This window comes from Gavialis gangeticus, unplaced genomic scaffold (genome assembly GCF_001723915.1).
Source record: "Gavialis gangeticus isolate Ggan-Ray unplaced genomic scaffold, GavGan_comp1, whole genome shotgun sequence".
In the NCBI taxonomy this organism is placed as follows: Eukaryota; Metazoa; Chordata; order Crocodylia; family Gavialidae; genus Gavialis; species Gavialis gangeticus.
The window spans coordinates 16,704,892-16,721,013 of record NW_017729029.1 but is presented as its reverse complement, the minus strand read 5'-3'; the positions used below and the strand labels follow the sequence as shown (position 1 = coordinate 16,721,013).

General features: G+C 48.5%; 1 protein-coding gene across 3 annotated transcripts; it reads right to left on the bottom strand.

Annotated features, from left to right (window-relative positions):
- Positions 1–892: 892 nt before the first annotated feature.
- Positions 893–14,816, bottom strand: NOX1 (NADPH oxidase 1). Of its 3 annotated transcripts, XM_019521355.1 has the most exons (13): positions 14,237–14,456; positions 9,475–9,570; positions 8,919–9,029; positions 5,860–5,944; positions 5,507–5,652; positions 5,187–5,368; positions 4,642–4,780; positions 4,091–4,183; positions 3,506–3,741; positions 3,230–3,392; positions 2,832–2,978; positions 2,440–2,564; positions 893–1,750 (listed from the first exon to the last, which is right to left on the bottom strand). In XM_019521355.1, exons 1-13 carry the CDS (start codon positions 14,279–14,281, stop codon positions 1,624–1,626), a joined length of 1,695 nt encoding a protein of 564 aa, XP_019376900.1. In that variant the 5' UTR covers positions 14,282–14,456; the 3' UTR covers positions 893–1,623. The 3 variants fall into 3 exon arrangements, with proteins under 3 accessions (XP_019376900.1, XP_019376901.1, XP_019376902.1); XM_019521356.1 differs by lacking the exon at positions 2,832–2,978 and having other exon boundaries at positions 14,237–14,816; XM_019521357.1 differs by lacking the exon at positions 14,237–14,456 and having other exon boundaries at positions 8,919–9,025; positions 9,475–9,550.
- Positions 14,817–16,122: the final 1,306 nt, after the last annotated feature.

Below are 16,122 nucleotides of genomic sequence, written 5' to 3'. Positions count from 1 at the left end.
GGGGAGGTCAATGCACTGAAATCGTCATCTGGGAGTGTGTGGCAAGGGGCGCTAAGGCTGGCCTGGCCAATACAGCGGGATGAAGTGCCTGGTTTACATCCTAAGCTATTGAGCTTCATACAGGTTTCCTCGGGCAATGAAACTACGGGGGCACAAGGTAAATAAATCCTTTTCCATAAGAACAGTTGCTCAGGTCATGTTACTGGGCCCCAACCTGTCCTTTGTAAGATGCTCATGTCTGCATCACTTTTGCTCGATTTAAAAACCTCACAGCTCACCCAGCAATGAGAAGAGAAAAATTGTTTCATATGCTTTGTAGTAGCTTCCATTTAAAGATAGTGGTTTTGTGTGATAGCGGGCAGATGAGACAGTTTGGCTGATGGGACTCAGCAGATGCTTGAGGGGAGTTGTGATCTGCAGCTGCCAGATTGAAGTGTTTGTAGCCTTGAGCCTTCCTTTTAATGAACTGAGATGCTGTGTGTTGGCAGCCCTAGAGCTGCCTTACCTCAGGTTCTACCAGTGTAGCCCTGCCCTGCCAGATCTCCTGTCGGCTGAGAAGGAAGCTTATCTTTCAGCCCCTCCAGCCTTGGTGGGTGACCCGAGAGATGCAGGCTCCATATCTGATTCCTGTCCGTTGCTGATCTGCTGTCACAGCAATATCACTTAAGACGTCTGCCTTTCCTGGCAGATTTTTTCCTCTTTATTCTGAACACAGTTGAGCAGTTTGCTTCCTTGCAAGTCATACTGAATAGGTCTGGAAGACTACCTGTAGTGGCCACTTGAGGGTTCTGTTCACAGTATCGCCAAATAGGAATTCCCTTAGTGGGAGAACTGGTAGCAAGGAGCCAGTCAGTAAAAGAGCAACAGCACTGTATAAAACAACTTCCCTTGCTACTGTTTGGGGAGATTTATTGAAGACCCATCCCAGGTGCTGCAGACTGGCACAGAGGCCCCATGCCAATGGGGAGACAGAGTTTGCCTCTTAAATTGGACAGAATGAGCCTCTGGAGTTGGGGTTTATCCCATGCTATGGCCAGAGGTGGAGAGGTTTTTACAACTTTAAAGACATAATTTGCAGTAATGCTTATTGGAGTGTGTTTGACGGCTTGTGCTGGATTAGTTACTGAAGACCCTGCATCCTCCCAGCACATTTCCCCTATGGCCAACATCCAAGAATCCCAGTGCATTTAAATCAAGTTTAATAATCAATATGAGCCTTTGTGCTGGTGCCACAATCAACTTTGAAAGGGAACAGAGTCCATTAGAAAGTTAATTTCAGCTTCCTTGCATGCAAAACCAATGCAGCGCAATCTCTAGGAGTGGAGAAGGCCCACTCCTCTCATCCCAAAAGGGCCTGTAAAGATTGGGGCACACAGGGAGTAGGCAGCATTTGTACGTAAAGCTCAAGTGCTTGTCCCTTGGAGGGATGCCATGTCACATCTTGAATGTACTTCATATTTAACAGTGGGAAAGGCATAGTTTGAATGGTAGCATTTCCAGTAGCATTGCTTGGTGTGCCCTCAGCTGCAGCCAAGTTCAGTTCTCAAAATGGAGGTGGAGGATCAGCAGATTGCTCCCAATGAGGCCATGGTGCCACAGAGCTAGGCAAATTTTTCTTTCAGCTTAGAAGTTCTCCTTGTTGAAGTAGAATTTGACCTTCCTGGGGTCCAGCGTGGAGTACTGATGGCAACACTTCTGCAGACTCTTTGCTAAAGCTTCTGGCCCACATAAGAATACACCCACCACAGACCTGCGTGGAACAGAAGGCTGTTAATGCCCAAGCTAAATCATTTGTTTAACTTATGACTCTGGGCTTCAGCTGCCTTAGAACTTGTACCCCTCCTAGTAATGGACCCTGTGAATGGTGCAGCCCGTAAAAAGGAATACAGAACCATTTCTATTGCAGTGGTTAATATTAATGCAACAAATTAACCTAAAGGGAACTCTGAGGTCTACACTTCTCTCCAGCATCCCCTTCCTCCATCACCTCTACCTCAATGGAGGCTGGCCTTGTTACAGTGTCCAGAGGGCATAACTGTTGTGTAGGGAAGGTGGGAATAAGTGTGACCGTGCAGGGCAGCTTCACTTCACATTGTTTCCCTCAAGGAAACTTTTTCACTGTCTAACTGAAGGTCCTAGAATTTCTGGTCTCTTAAGTTTAGAGCAAGCCACAACTCTACCTGAAGTCAGTGGAGGTGCTAGCACCTGTATGGCTGAAAAAAACCTCTCTTAATAGTACAATGACTTCAGTCCTTCAGGCAATTCAATCAGCTGGGTGGTGTGGAGTATGTGGCACCTAAGCCCCCTTGCTTGGCATCTCAATTTATGGAAGCAGCAGTAGATTCAGACTTGGTGGGTGTACTGTATGAGCCGGCCAGATGGTTCAATGGGACATTTCTAGATCATCCAGCTCAAGCCATGGGATGCTGGGACACTCACTTGGGGTGGGCAGTGGCCACTGCAGAGAATTCATTACTCCACATGGGTCTTCCAAAGAAGGTCTTCTGTTTCAGGCCTGTCACCACGTCAGTGACAGTGTCAAAGTTGAGCACTGCATGGCCAGCCTGGAGTGACGGAAGATGACTATTAGTATAGGCAGACATCCTGTCAATGTCTGGAACCTATCAGACAGCATGAAGCCTGGATCCCCATCACTGCTGCTCTGGTGGGTGAGTTAGAGGTAAAAGCCCTGTCTGGTACACATTTTAATCTCAGTAGTCTTTAACATGGTGCTCTCCCACATCTCTGATGCAACATTCTCTCCCATTGCTTCGTGTGTCAGATTGTTTTCCCACTCCTACCATGAGAGCATGCATGTGTTTGTGACTCACAATGCTATTGTTCCACCCGGTGAGAAAGAGTCTGTAGTTCAGGAAGCCTGCTTTGCCAGATTCCTCCATCTCTTGCTCCAGTGACGCAAGCAGATCATTGAACCAGGCAAATGCACCCGTATCCCGACAGAGCCAGTAGAAATAAATCTGGGACCCAATGATAGAGGGAGGGAGAGAGAGAGAGATGTTTTACTAAGGGTAGCAGAGCTGTGCAGTGGAGTTGAGCAGAGATGGATGGAGTGTGTGTGTTAAAAAGGATCCACTCTCCAGGAAGGCTGTAGCTACATACCCAAGGATGTATTTGACTTGGGGAGATGCAGTTGAAACACACACAAGGCTTCTGGGGTGGAAGGCCTAATGAAGTATAGGGCCTACCTTTCCCACATCACAATGGTTACCTTCTTGGTTTTGAGACTCTGGTCTGCTTGTTGGAACTTATACCAGATTGACTTCAGCACAGAGGCAAAGGGTGTGACCCCAATCCCTGCCCCAATCAGCATAGCAACTTCATACTGGAACACATCTTCACTGGCTGTGCCAAAGGGGCCATCTACTTCAATCCTGGCAAGATAAGGCAAGCTCTGGGTAACAGAAGGATGCCACCTACCTTTGAACCACAAAGCAAAACTGTACAGATTAATTGGCTTCCTGACCCTAAAGCCACCCTAGCCTACCTGGGTATTTTTGGTTTTTGCTGCTGAAAGGCATCAATTACATTCTCTGTCCAGTCCCCTGCTGCCCGGATGTGGACAGAAAAGAAGTTGTCTTCTGGTGCAGAGGTCAGGGTGAAAGGATGCCACTCGAGGACAGAGATAGAAGGACAGTTGATGAAAATGTACTGTCCCACTTCCATGTTGAAGCCCTTCTTATGCATCTGTAGTTCCAGTACTTTAGATGGGTGCATGACAACCTGGGGAAAGGCACATTAGGAAACAGTTGGCACATCTCAGCCCCCAGAACAGCAACATCACTGCTAATCACTATTGGCTGAGACTGGAGTGACTGAGAACTCCCCACCGCCAGTGCTACCCCATCCTGCTGGAATAGAAGAGAACAGGCATTCCCACAACCAATCCTCCTACCCCTTTTTCATTCTCACTCCTGCTAGGCCAGGCTGATAGGCCCAAACCCCCAGCCACTCCACTATTTGATACCCTTCTATAGCTGGGGAAAAACAGTGTTATTTCTTTGGTTCTGTAGTTGGGTGGACAGATAAACGGTATACCCTTGAGGAGTAGGGGATGTAGCCAGCCACTTACCTTTGTTATAACGACCCTTTGTTGAGAACGCCAAAAACGTAAGACACGCTCAAAAACATAGAGGAGGATTGGTGCCAACACCCACTTCCAGGACTGTGGAGACAGAGTGAGCAGTAGTGAGAGGATGGGCCTCAAGTTGTAGCCTTCTGGTGCTGGACCCTGGTGTCCCTGCAGGGAGGTTCTCATATCAAATGCTCCTGTATAGTTTTTAGGAAACATGTCCCTTTTGCTACCAAGATTGTGGCTATATCCTTGTATAGGTTGACATGAGAACATCAGGACCAGTGTTAGAAACCCACTCAGATGGAGACAGGCAGCTATGGCAGGACTGGGATGGGTCTGACGTGAGATGCTTCTCTAGGAGACAGGAGGTAGCTTGCAATACTGGGAGGGGTGAGCAGCAGGAAGTGGAAGGAGTAAGGGTTAAAAATCTCTCCCATACGCATGTCAGTGGAATGCTCCATACCCATCAGGGAGGAGAAGGGAGAGGTCTATTTCACTCAGGCTATCCTTGTGTTAGCCACTGTCTACATGGGACAGAGGGACCTTACCTCTGCTGGGATGCCCCCAAACTCTGGTTCCTTACAGTGGTGGTGTCTGCTTCTCCCATCCCTGTATACAAGGTACTGTGCGCAGTGCTGGGGGCTGTACTTCTTAAGGCTTTCTTCTGTCTGCCCTCGAACAAGACCACTGGGAGAGAACAGAAGTGTCAGTCCAGCTCTCCTGACCCAGCCCTGCCTCCTTGCTTTGCTCTCATCAGAATAAAAGTAGGGCAGAAAGGGACCTTGAGACCTCACTGTCCAACTAAAGTAAGGGGAAGTGCTCAGCCACAAAAAGGAAGCATGTGATAGCTGGGGAACAGCTGAGAAGAACAGGAGGCAAGGGAAGTGTGTCATTCAGATTCTGGACTAGAGTGAGCGTATATATGTGGGTGTGTACAAGGCAGATGCCTGTTTGGTAACAAGGGTGGCAATCAGATGTTCAGTGAGGGGAGATGGTAGGAATGCAGCAGGTGGCTGACTGACTGGGAAGCAAAGAACAGAGGGGGAGGAGGCTAGAGCTTTCTGGGGGAATGCAGCTCATGGTGGTGCCTTACGCAATGCCATGGATGACAAGGCCAGCAAAGTAGATGATGAAGAGGTGGTGTGTGTACCAGAAGACCTCAAAATAGCTTCTGCGAATGAACTCCATGGAGGAAGTAATCATAAGAATCAGCGCCACGGTGATGATCACGCCAGTCAGGCCTGGGATGCTGGTGAAAGTCACGTATGCTGGAGTCTGTACAGAAGCAGACATAAGTATGAAAGTGAGAGGTGGGAATGGGGCATTAAATCTGGAAGGAACAAAACACAGAATGATGCCACTGGGCTTTGTGGCAGGATCTTGCTTCTCCCACCGCAGGCTCCAGGCACTTACCGTGCTGTTGGAGTGGATGGGGTTTAGCCACTTGTCACTTCCATCCTGGTGCAGGTCAGAGAGGACAGAGGAGAGGCTCCCGTCTGCAGCCTGCTGGCTGTCATTGTAACGCTCCAAGTTAAACAGGTGAGCGATGGTGTGGACAGCTGAGCAGCACAGAGAGAGAAAGTGAAACCTTCTCTCTGGGAGACCATCACCCAGAGTCAATGATGCAAGAGGCAGAATGGCCCCCGTCTCTGGTGTACGAAATCCAGGCCAAGTTCTCCAAGAGGAGACCAAGCTCAGCCTGTGCTCAGACTGGACCAGCTGTTGCATCTGCTGGTTGGTAGCAGCAGCATGTGGGCTCAAGTTACCTGTCATCATGGCAAGCATGTAGGCCACCAGCTTATGGAAGGTGAGGTTGTGATCCAGCTGCTTCCTCATGGTCCGCCTGCACAACTGGGGGGAGGGGGTCAGTAAGAACAGGGATGCTTCCAGGGAACAGACCCTGGGGGCAAGCAGAGCAGAGCTGGTCCCCACCAGCCCAGGGCGCTGGCTGCAATGAGACTTCATTGCTGCAGCTCCATGCCCCTCTATGATTTCCATGCCCCTCTATAGGGAAGATGGACCCAGAAACATCTCTGGAGTGACATGGAGGGAGAGAACCGCCCTTCTGCTCACTGGAGCATGTGGGAAACAGATGGGCCCATTTTGCACAGAACAGGAGGGATCGGATACAGCTGTTTCCTCCCTCTGAAGAGTGGGCCTGTCCACTGCCCCTGATAGCTCCCTGCTAGAGCTGCTCTCAGGCTAGGAGCAGGAGCCTCCTAGGCCAGAGGCAGATCAGGGGCAGAGGTCCCAGAGGCTTAGGTGCATGGCTAATGATTGGTTGGGAGTGGACAGGGGTGAGGTGCTGGGGTGCCCATTATTTCACAGCAGGGAGCACGTGGTTCCATGCCTAGCTTGCTGCACACAGGACTCACAGAGCGTAGAGCAACACTGCATTAAGTGTAACATGACAGCTGGAGTCACTGCCCGCTGCTGATGGGTGTGGCTACCAAGGGAGGTATACAGGGTTACACATGGCATTCTTAACAAGTGTGATGGAGCTGTTGCATCCTGTCTACCTGTGTTATATACCGAATAGCCATAGGAACCAGAATTCCCCTGGTTTTGTATGAAAATCAGTCCCCAGTCACCAGACAGCTGCCCTAGCCAGTGTGCCCTGTCTCGTTGCTTAGGTATGTATGCCACTGAGTTGTCCCCTTATTGTGGAACCTCCCTTCAAACTCCAGGTGCCATCTGCAAGGGCCTTGAAGCTCCTTGCTCATTACATTTTTTGCAGCCCAGCCAGGCCTGGTGCTGTCTGCCAGGAAGGGAGAGGGACAGTTGGTTAGAATGTGAGACCTTACTAAACTAAGGAAAAGGCGGCAGGAGCTGAAGGGCTAGGAGGCCTGCTACAAACAGGCCCTGTTGAGCCATGGTTTGCTAAAGTCTTAGGAAGAGAGGGCCAGGGGCACACAGCCTCTAGTCCAGCATTTCTAAACCCAAAAGTGGGTTGCAAGGATATATGAAATGTCATGAGCAAACTTTAAAAAATGGATCAACAAATTTAAAAAATGGATTCTCCTTTAAAGGAGAAAAACATAGGAAACTGTGGCTTTTCCCTTCCAGGGCTGGCAGAGTTCCAGCCTCCAAGGGGCTGCTTGAGGCCCCCATATGCCCTCCTTCCCCATACACCCACCCCTGCTCACATGGAGGGTGGGGCTGGGGCCTAGGGGCAAGGGGCAGCCAGTTGGGAGTGAGGGGCACTGGGTCGGCACTGGCTATCAATATTTACAGATGGGTCCTGATACAAAAATAGTTGAGAATCACTGCTCTAGTCTATCCAGAGGGAAGAAGCAGCACTGGGAGTGGCAGTGAGTAAATCAAGTAGATGCCAGGGCTTGTGGGGAAGCTGGGAGCACTGGCCTCTTCCCTTTCCTCCTCCCCTGGCATCCTTGGGAGATGTTTGATGCACACAGAGTTCCCCTGCTGTGTGCACCAAAGAGGGCTACCAGCACATCTTGTCCCAGTCATGAGGGTAGTTCAGCAATTGAAAACCAGAGCAGAAATCCCTCAGGATGTTCAGAGCTGACCCTGGGGGCAGTAAAAATATTCTGGAGCCACTATCTCTCACCCCATTCTCATTAAAAAGTTAGGTGACTGTGGTGTCCATGCCTACATGGTCAGATGGGTCACTAATTGGCTGGAGGGCCACACCCAGAGAGTGGTGGTGGACGGGTCATTTTCGACCTGGAGGGACATGGGCAGTGGGGTCCCCCAGGGCTTGGTCCTTGGGCCCGCACTGTTCAACCTCTTCATCAGCAACTTGGACGAGGGGGTGAAAAGCACCTTGTTCAAATTCATGGGTGACACTAATATGTGGGGAGAAGTGGGCACCTTAGAAGAGAGGGACAGGCTGCAATTAGATCTGGACAGGTTACGGGTGGGTGGATGAGAACAGGATGGGTTTCAACACTGACAAGTGCAAGGTGATGCACCTGGGGAGGAAGAACCAGCAGCATACCTACACACTGGGGAACTCCCTTCTCATCAGCACAGAGGCAGAAAAGGTTCTTGGAGTCATTATTGACTCCAAGATGAATATGGCTGACAATGTGGGGATTCAGTCAGGAAGGCTAACTGCACCTTGTCATGCATCCATAGATGCATCACAGGCAGGTCCAAGGAGGTGATCCTCTCCCTCTATGCAACATTAGTCAGGCTGCAGTTGGAGTACTGCATCTAGTTCTGGGCACCGCACTTCAAGAGGGATGTGGCCAGCATCGAGAGGGTCCAGAGGAGGGCCAGTTGCATGATCAGGGAGCAGCAAGGCAGGCCCTATGAGGGGAGGCTATGGGACCTGAACCTGTTCAGCCTCCACAAGAGAAGGCTGAGAGGGGATCTGGTGGCAGTCTGCAAGGGGGACCAGCAGGCAATGGGAGAGCCCCTGTTACCCCAAGAACTACCAGGAGTAATGAGGAATAACAGCCGTAAGTTGACTGAGAGTAGATTCAGGCTATATAACAGGAGGCACTGCTTCACAGTCAGGGCAGCTAGGACCTGAAACCAACTTCCAAGGGAAGTGGTGCTCACTCCTACCCTGGGAGTCTTCAAAAGGGGGCTAGACAACCACCTAGCCGGGGTCATTTGACCCCAGCATCCTTTCCTGCCCATGGCAGGGGGTCGGACTTGATGATCTGCTCAGGTCCCCTTCCAAACCTACCAACTATGAAACTATAAAACTATGTGATCTCACATGTGGGCTTGGATCTGGATCTGAATGGCAATGAGTGCTTGCAAAGCTAGGTTTTACCCCAGCCACTTCTTCCCTCGGGAACAGGTGTGCTTGCAGGGCAAGGAGGCAGGGTAGGGAAGCCCCGTCACTCACCGAACAGGCGCCTCTCAGAAAGGAGAGCAGGTTGCGACACACTGGTAACAGGATCAGCATGCTGTTGAAGTTCAGGCATTTTGCAGATGCCCGGGCCCATGCTAGGGCTGACTGGAGAAGGACAAAAAGTGAGTAAGGGCATCCAAGGACAGCACCAGCTTCACGCATTGGTTGCCCACAAGTAACTGCTGTCACTGCACACAACTGTCTGCATTTGGCTGTAATCCTGGGGCCTAAGGCTCTGCACACATCTAGGGTAAAGGCAGATTTTTCTGTTCTCTCCTGCTTCAACTGCAGTAGGTGCTCTGCCCCTGAGGGCTGTACTCCTGTGCATGGCAGCAGACTGGCTACAATGGGATCCTAGGAATAGCTTCCCTGTTTTCCTGGAGGGTAAGGCAAGGTATGGCCTATTTCCAGCCTGAAGTGGGACTGTGACGGGGAAGGTCTCCTGCCCCTGGAGTGGGAAACAAACTCCCTGCTGATTTTGAAGTGCTCAGCAGGGGAAAGGAAGGAAGAGATAAAGAAGGAAGGAGAGGAAGAGAAGAGAGATCCTTACCCCAAGGATCTCTCTGGTGTAGCAGAACTTCTCATCCATGTCAAACATCAGGAAATAATACACAAACAGGAAAATGTTGATGCCCAGCCAAGCAGCCTAGAGAAGGGGGAAGAGAAGTTATAGTACATAGGAGACAATCTCCCCAAAGTGAAGTGTGTGTGAGTGGGGGGGAGGGAGTGAAAACAAAAAAGTCATTGAACCTTAAAGGAAAGCCCTTATGTAACATTACAATCATGAGAGCCAGATCCTCCACAGGGAAGGGCAGGAAGCTCCTTTAAGGGCAATACAGCTAGTGCCAGTTTGTACGAGCTGCAGGTCGTAATCACTGCCCCTAGGTATGCAGCAGTCAGTCACTCACAGCACCAATGTCAGACCAACCCACTGATGCTAGCGCCACTGTTTGAGAAACCTTGTGCCTGATTTTTGAGGCGCTGCATTCCAGTGGCTCCCCTGAAACCAACAGGAGGTGTGAATGCTCAGCACCACGCTGATTTTCTCTGAGAAAGAGTCAGCCCTGCAGCTTCCACATGGTTAAGAGCCTGATTTTCTGAAGCACAAATGTTCGTAGCTCCTATTGAGTCATGGGGAGTGGGATGCTGAGTTCATATGAGGATGCAGAACTCACCAGGCTGAAGGAACTTTCATTCCCACATGTTCCTTATGTTGGCAAACCATGGGAGGGCAGGCAAGTTCCCATGGCCTGTCTAGGACTACTCTGGTTGGAAGTGAATGGAGTAAGGCCCTGCCTCCATTGCTCATTTCCCTGTGACCTAGGGTGGGTAGCCTCTGTTAGAGCAGTGGTTGAACCAATAGAAAGTCCAGCTGATGCTGATGCTTGTCCCATAGGGCCCAGACAGGCTGTAATCTGGCTCTGGGCTTTAGTTGACAACCAGAATGAAGCAGTGCTGTCCAGTATTTTTGGGAAAGGCAGGGGTGGGTACACATATGTGTCCATCCTTTGTGGACAGTGCAGTGCACACTGCTCCCTTCCAGCCCATCAGATACAGTCAGTAACAGACACTGTGGCCAGCTGAGAGCTGTTGGCAGGTCTAGATGAGAGGAACTGCTTGCTTTAAACTTAGTTCCCACCTCATAACCACTCCACTCTCCCCAGGCAGTGGCACTTGCTCGTGTTTGTAGTCTCTGTCTACGCAGAAAGAACAAGAGCTGAACAGGTCACAGAGACTGATTTCTGCTCTCATCCCTGAGTCCTGGCACAGCACGGCTAGGCAGAAGCTGTTGGGCAGGAGCCACTGCCAGTATTCAACTGGTCCCTGCTCTGTGAATATGCCCGGGGGCTTCTATCTGCCATGCTCTCAGGGCTGCACCTGCCCAAAGTACTAACTTCACTTAGTACCTTAAGCAAGCAGAAATCCCCCAGGGACAAATCCTGCATCAAATCTCTGTGCTTTGGTAGTGACTGCTGGCTGCTTAAATTACATATAGATCCTGTCCCTGGCTTCACACAGGCAATCTCCTGGGCCTATGCAGAGCCCATCTCCTGGGTGCAAGGTTTATTCACACAGAAGCAGCTGCAGGATCAGCCTGGGCCAAATTCTGTTTTCTGTGACTTAGATGTAACCTTACTAGCTCTGGTGCAAGAACTGCCTTTTCACCACCATAACTGGGAACAGAAATCTGATCCTCCCCCTATCGTTACTAGAAGTTGAAGATCACCCTTTTCATTTTGCATCACTATTTATGTTGTTTAGTAATGCAGGTAGTTACACAATAATTGGCATGAACCTGTAAATACTTACAAGTTACTATATAATTAAGGGGAATTAATATTTGATTATCTCTCACTGGAATTCAAATGTTCCCAGTGAAGTCTCTGCGTGGGAAACTGCAGGGTCAAAGGAAAACAGAATGGAAGCATTAAAGCTCAGTCTTCAAAGGCATTAGGTATCTGCCTAGGAGCTTGGCACCTGTGTACCTTTGTGGATCTAAGCCTTATAAAAAAATCTTACCAAAACACACAAGTTAGTTACTGTTGGTGAGATACCTTTATGCTACCCATCAGCCTGATGAGAAATAATAAAAACAATGTATTTTTTTTAAAGAAAGCTTCCTTGCTATAACAATTATTGTTCATTACTTTGCTCAAGCCAAATTCAGCAGGCCTAAAGAAAGCAAACCTTCCCCTAATTTTACTAGGCATTAATGAGGCATTAACAAGGCATTAACTTGGGCCCTTCAGCAAGGGGTCAAGAAGGAACTTAAACAAGTGCACAACTTAAACTAGTGGTTCTCCACCCTTTTTGTATCAGGGCCCTTTTGTAAACATCAGTGGTTAGTCCTGACCCAGTGCCCCACACTCCCAACCCACTGCCCTCAGGCCCCAGACCCCCCTGGACTCTGCCAGCTTGCAAGGGAAAAGCCAGTTTCCCACATTTTTCTCCTGAGAAGGAGAATCCATTCTTAAAGTTTGTTTGCGACCCTTTCATATATTCTTGTGACCCACTTTTGGGTCACGGCCCATGGAGAAGTCTTGTTAAGTTCAGTGCAACCACTAGTGCCAGACAAAATGTGCTCCTCAGGCTCTGTGAAGAAGCAGGGGTCTGGCTGGGTATGTGGACCTGCTTTAAGAACAAGTCTTTTCTGTTGCTTGACAGCAAAGGCTATGGGCTATTTTCCATAGCAAGCACTGCAATGCTACAGCAAGAAAATCATAACCATAGGTGGGGAATAAACAGAAAAGCAGGTGAAAGTTTATGAAATAGCTAGGGGATTGCAGTGTAGCAATCAAGAATGAGGAAAAGGAAAAAGAGAAAATATTTAACACAGCAGTGGGGTTACTACTGAGGAGAATGTTCTTTGTCATTTTTCTTTGAAGAAATCCTTAAATATAATAAAAGTTGAGCTAAGAATCTTAAAAAAATCTGTGAATATTAATTCAAATTAGAAACCAGACTGGTTGCCCCTCAATTGTTTTTGCTTTCCACAAACAAGTCAGGTTTAAAAGAGCAAACACTCCCAAGAATCAAATTTGAAACATCAGCACTTCCCAAAGCCACATTTCAGATTGTACAGCACACTGCGAATGCACCTTGTAGAGATCCAGCGGGTGGCTACTTTTTCACTTGTCCAGTCAGGACACAAAAACAACAGTGAGCAACTTAGGCAGTTGCTCAGCACCAAGCGATGTGTACATTTCCAATGTCAGCTATTTGTAGCACTGTTTGTTTTAAGTACAGTGTGTTGAATTTTTTCTTGTAAAATCAGTATTTACCAGAAAATGGAGAAAATTTCTAAAAAATCACATTTTTTCCCTATAATTTTGCAATTTTCTCTCAGGAAAATCATTTTTTGTCAGGCAAACAATTTTCTTTCAAGAAAATTTGTTTTGGGTCATGGTAACACAGACACAAACATTTGGGTGGATTGAACTGAAGTCTTCAGCGTGAGCAATATAGATGAGACATGAATCTAGCTAGAAAGCCTAGCCCTTAGAGAAGAATGAGGACCTAAAGCACCTAAACCAGGCCTGTGAGATACCATGGCATATGAGACTTACTCAGATGAAATGTTTTGATTCAGTTCAATTCACCTATATATGTGTGTGTGTATGAGAACTGTTTTGATAAAAATATAAACTTGAAGTAAAAAATATTGAGAACTTTTCCTCCCATTAAAAAATATTTTGATATTCTGGCCTGATGTCAGCTGAAAATTGGAATTTCCTATGTGATAGAAATCCTACTACAGTAAAAGCTCTGTTATCCGACATCCCCTGGGAATGGGGGATGCCAGATAACCAAATATTGAGTGGCCCCGGTCACCACTTCTCCCACTGCGTCTGGGGTGTCCCTCCGCCCCTCCCACGGGATCGCTGCCCCTCCCGCTGCCCCTCCTGTGGGCCCTGCAGGCCCCATGGGACAGGGAGGCGGGCCCGCACAGCCCCACACAGCCTGTTATGCCCCTGGGCCGTGGGGGCTCCGCAGCACAGGCTGCTTTGCCCCGGGCCATGTGGGCTCAGAGAAACCGGAAGTACCATGGCGGGCACTTCCGGGTTCACTTTATCTTACAAGCCAGCATGCTGGTTAGTAGAGCATGTCAGCTTGTAAGATGCCAGTTAACAGAACTTTTACTGTATTTGCTCAGTTCTATTTGCTATTTGTTCATATTGTAGAAATCGAGATTTGCTTATTTTTTAAATTTAAAAGAATCTGAGAAATTCATTGTCTGATTACTTAAGCTTCCCTGACACAAAACGAGGTAAAAATTGGGAATTATGTTATGGCTATGTAATAAGTATCATCAATTTTCATCACATAGTTTCAATATAAAGACAAATTCCTGTTTTTAATCTAAATCCAAAAGACCGCAGACCAAATTTATCCCTGATGTAAGTCAAAGAAATTTCACCATAGATGACATTGCCCTTTCATCCCTGTTTCAAGATTCAGATCATGTCTAAACACCCAAGCTATTTATCCCTTTTTTAGAGAAGACCTCAAACATGGAAGCTTGTTAAGCAGTGATTCAGGACTGAGCTTAAGTACCTGCTTAGCTACTAAAGTCCCATGATTAAAATGAAAAACATACTTAATGGTGCCATGAATCAGGCAAGACCTAACCTTTTATACCTTCATAAAACTATTTTATTCAGTAAATCTTCTTGCAGACCATGAAAAATTAGCAGTATCTGCTATTTCTCCATGACCAGCTCACACAAGACTTCTTTTTTTAAAAACACATTCTTCCTATAGTCCTGGTCCACAAAGAATACCTAGCTGGTTGTATGTAAAGAAGCACTTACGATCACCAGAGCTGGAAACCAATGGTTCACCACCCAGTTTCCCATCTTCCTATGAGGATCTGTGCTCCAGACACGCTTTATCTCATCAGCCCAGGTGGATTTCCCTGTTCAGCTTCTGTCCTAACTCTCTGCAACTTTGTGATTCTTTCTCTCGTTTCACTGGTTTTTATGAGGTTGGTGGGACCTCAGGCATCCTGCCCAGCCTATGGAATCAGAGCTACAGGGGATTTTCCCCAGAGCTTTCTTTAAGGAAATACTAAGCAATTTCTTATTAGTTCAGAATAGTTTGTCTCAGAAAGAGCCTAACTGCAGCACCAAGAAGCACCTGAAACATTTGCCAGTTTTGCTCCTCCAGAACATTTTCAAAAACCTTTTAACACTTTTGCCCCAGGGAGGGTCTATCTGCCAACTGGAAACAACACACTTAAACAGGAGCACAGAGACAAAAAGGCAGGTGCATTTTAATGGTGAGTCCTGCAAAAGTTTTTCACTGTCTTGTTCCAAGCTCCAACGCCTGTAGTCTGGTGATTTGTAAAAAATCTCACTGTTTATGAGAAGAAAACAGTTTTTTGAGGGGAATACAACCCAAAGAAAAGCTAGAAACATGACCTGAGTATTAGGGCTGTGCGAAGCTTCGGTTGGTGATTTAATTCGGAAGAGATTCAACCCAATTCGGTGGCCGAATCTCTGAATCAGAATTGAATCAGGGAACCGATCTAAAGGTCTGAATCGATTCAAAGCTCTCCGAATCTTTGGAAAAGATTTGGAGAGCTTTGATGATTTGGACAGTCCCCAGTGGCTGCAGCAGGGAGCTGCAGCTGACTCCAAACTGGTAGGTACTAGGGGCAGGGGAGCGGGGGCTGGTGGAGGGGACCATGGCTGACCCTGCCTGCCCCAGCTTCCGGTACTTAAAAAAAAAAGCCCCAGTGCTCACCGGGTGCTGCTGGGCCAGGGGGGAGGTGATCCCCACTGCCACCCGCCGCATGAGGGGCTCTGCACGAGCCCCCCCGACCCTCCCCTTGCTCCCCCAGACCCCCATGGCTGCCTCACCCAGGACAGCTCCAGCCCTTTTAGAAAAAAAAGCTGAGAAAACCCCCATGACTCACCACACCTGCAGCGGCCTCGGGGGGTTGTGGGCTCATGCAGAACCCCCCACATGGCACAGGGCAATGGGGGGCAGTGGGGATTGCCCCTCTCCTGGCAGGAGTGGTGAGTTCAGGGTTTTTTTGCGGGGGGGAGGTTCTTAAAGGGCCGGAGCTGGCCTGGGCTGGGTACCTGTGTGGGTGCTAGGGGAGCGAAGGAGGGTTGGGGGGGCTCGTACAGAGTCCCCCATGCAGTGTGGGGCAATGTGGGGCATTGGGGATTGTGCCCCCTGCCCGGCAGCACCTGCTGATCTGGGGCTTTATTCCCCAAGTGACGGGAGCTGGGGCGGCCATTCCCGGGCTGGGAGAGGGGCAGGGCATGGGCCTGGCCTGGCTGATTCAGAGATTCAGCAACAGCCAAATCTCCAAATCAGATTCAGCCAAATTGAATCAGGACAGTGATTCAAATCACCTAATCGAATCACTGTCCCCTGAATCGGCCAAATATGAATCCAAAGTGAATACTAGCCGCTTTGCAAAAGTCTACTGAGTTTCCCTTCACAAAACAAAAAGCAAGAACATTTTGTGATTGTTTAAGCTATTTTCTTAATTGAAACAGGGCTGACCCTGATATGTGAATACCTGTGGTTAGTGGTATTGGAGCATATTTAAGGAGCACCATCCACACATACAGGTATGTGCACTCGCAGCAGCTCAAATAGAAGCAGTGCAAATTTGAGCTGAGGCTTTCTGCCTCAGTGCACATCCCCGGACATGCACTCTGGTGTGGGGCAAACTGGGCCA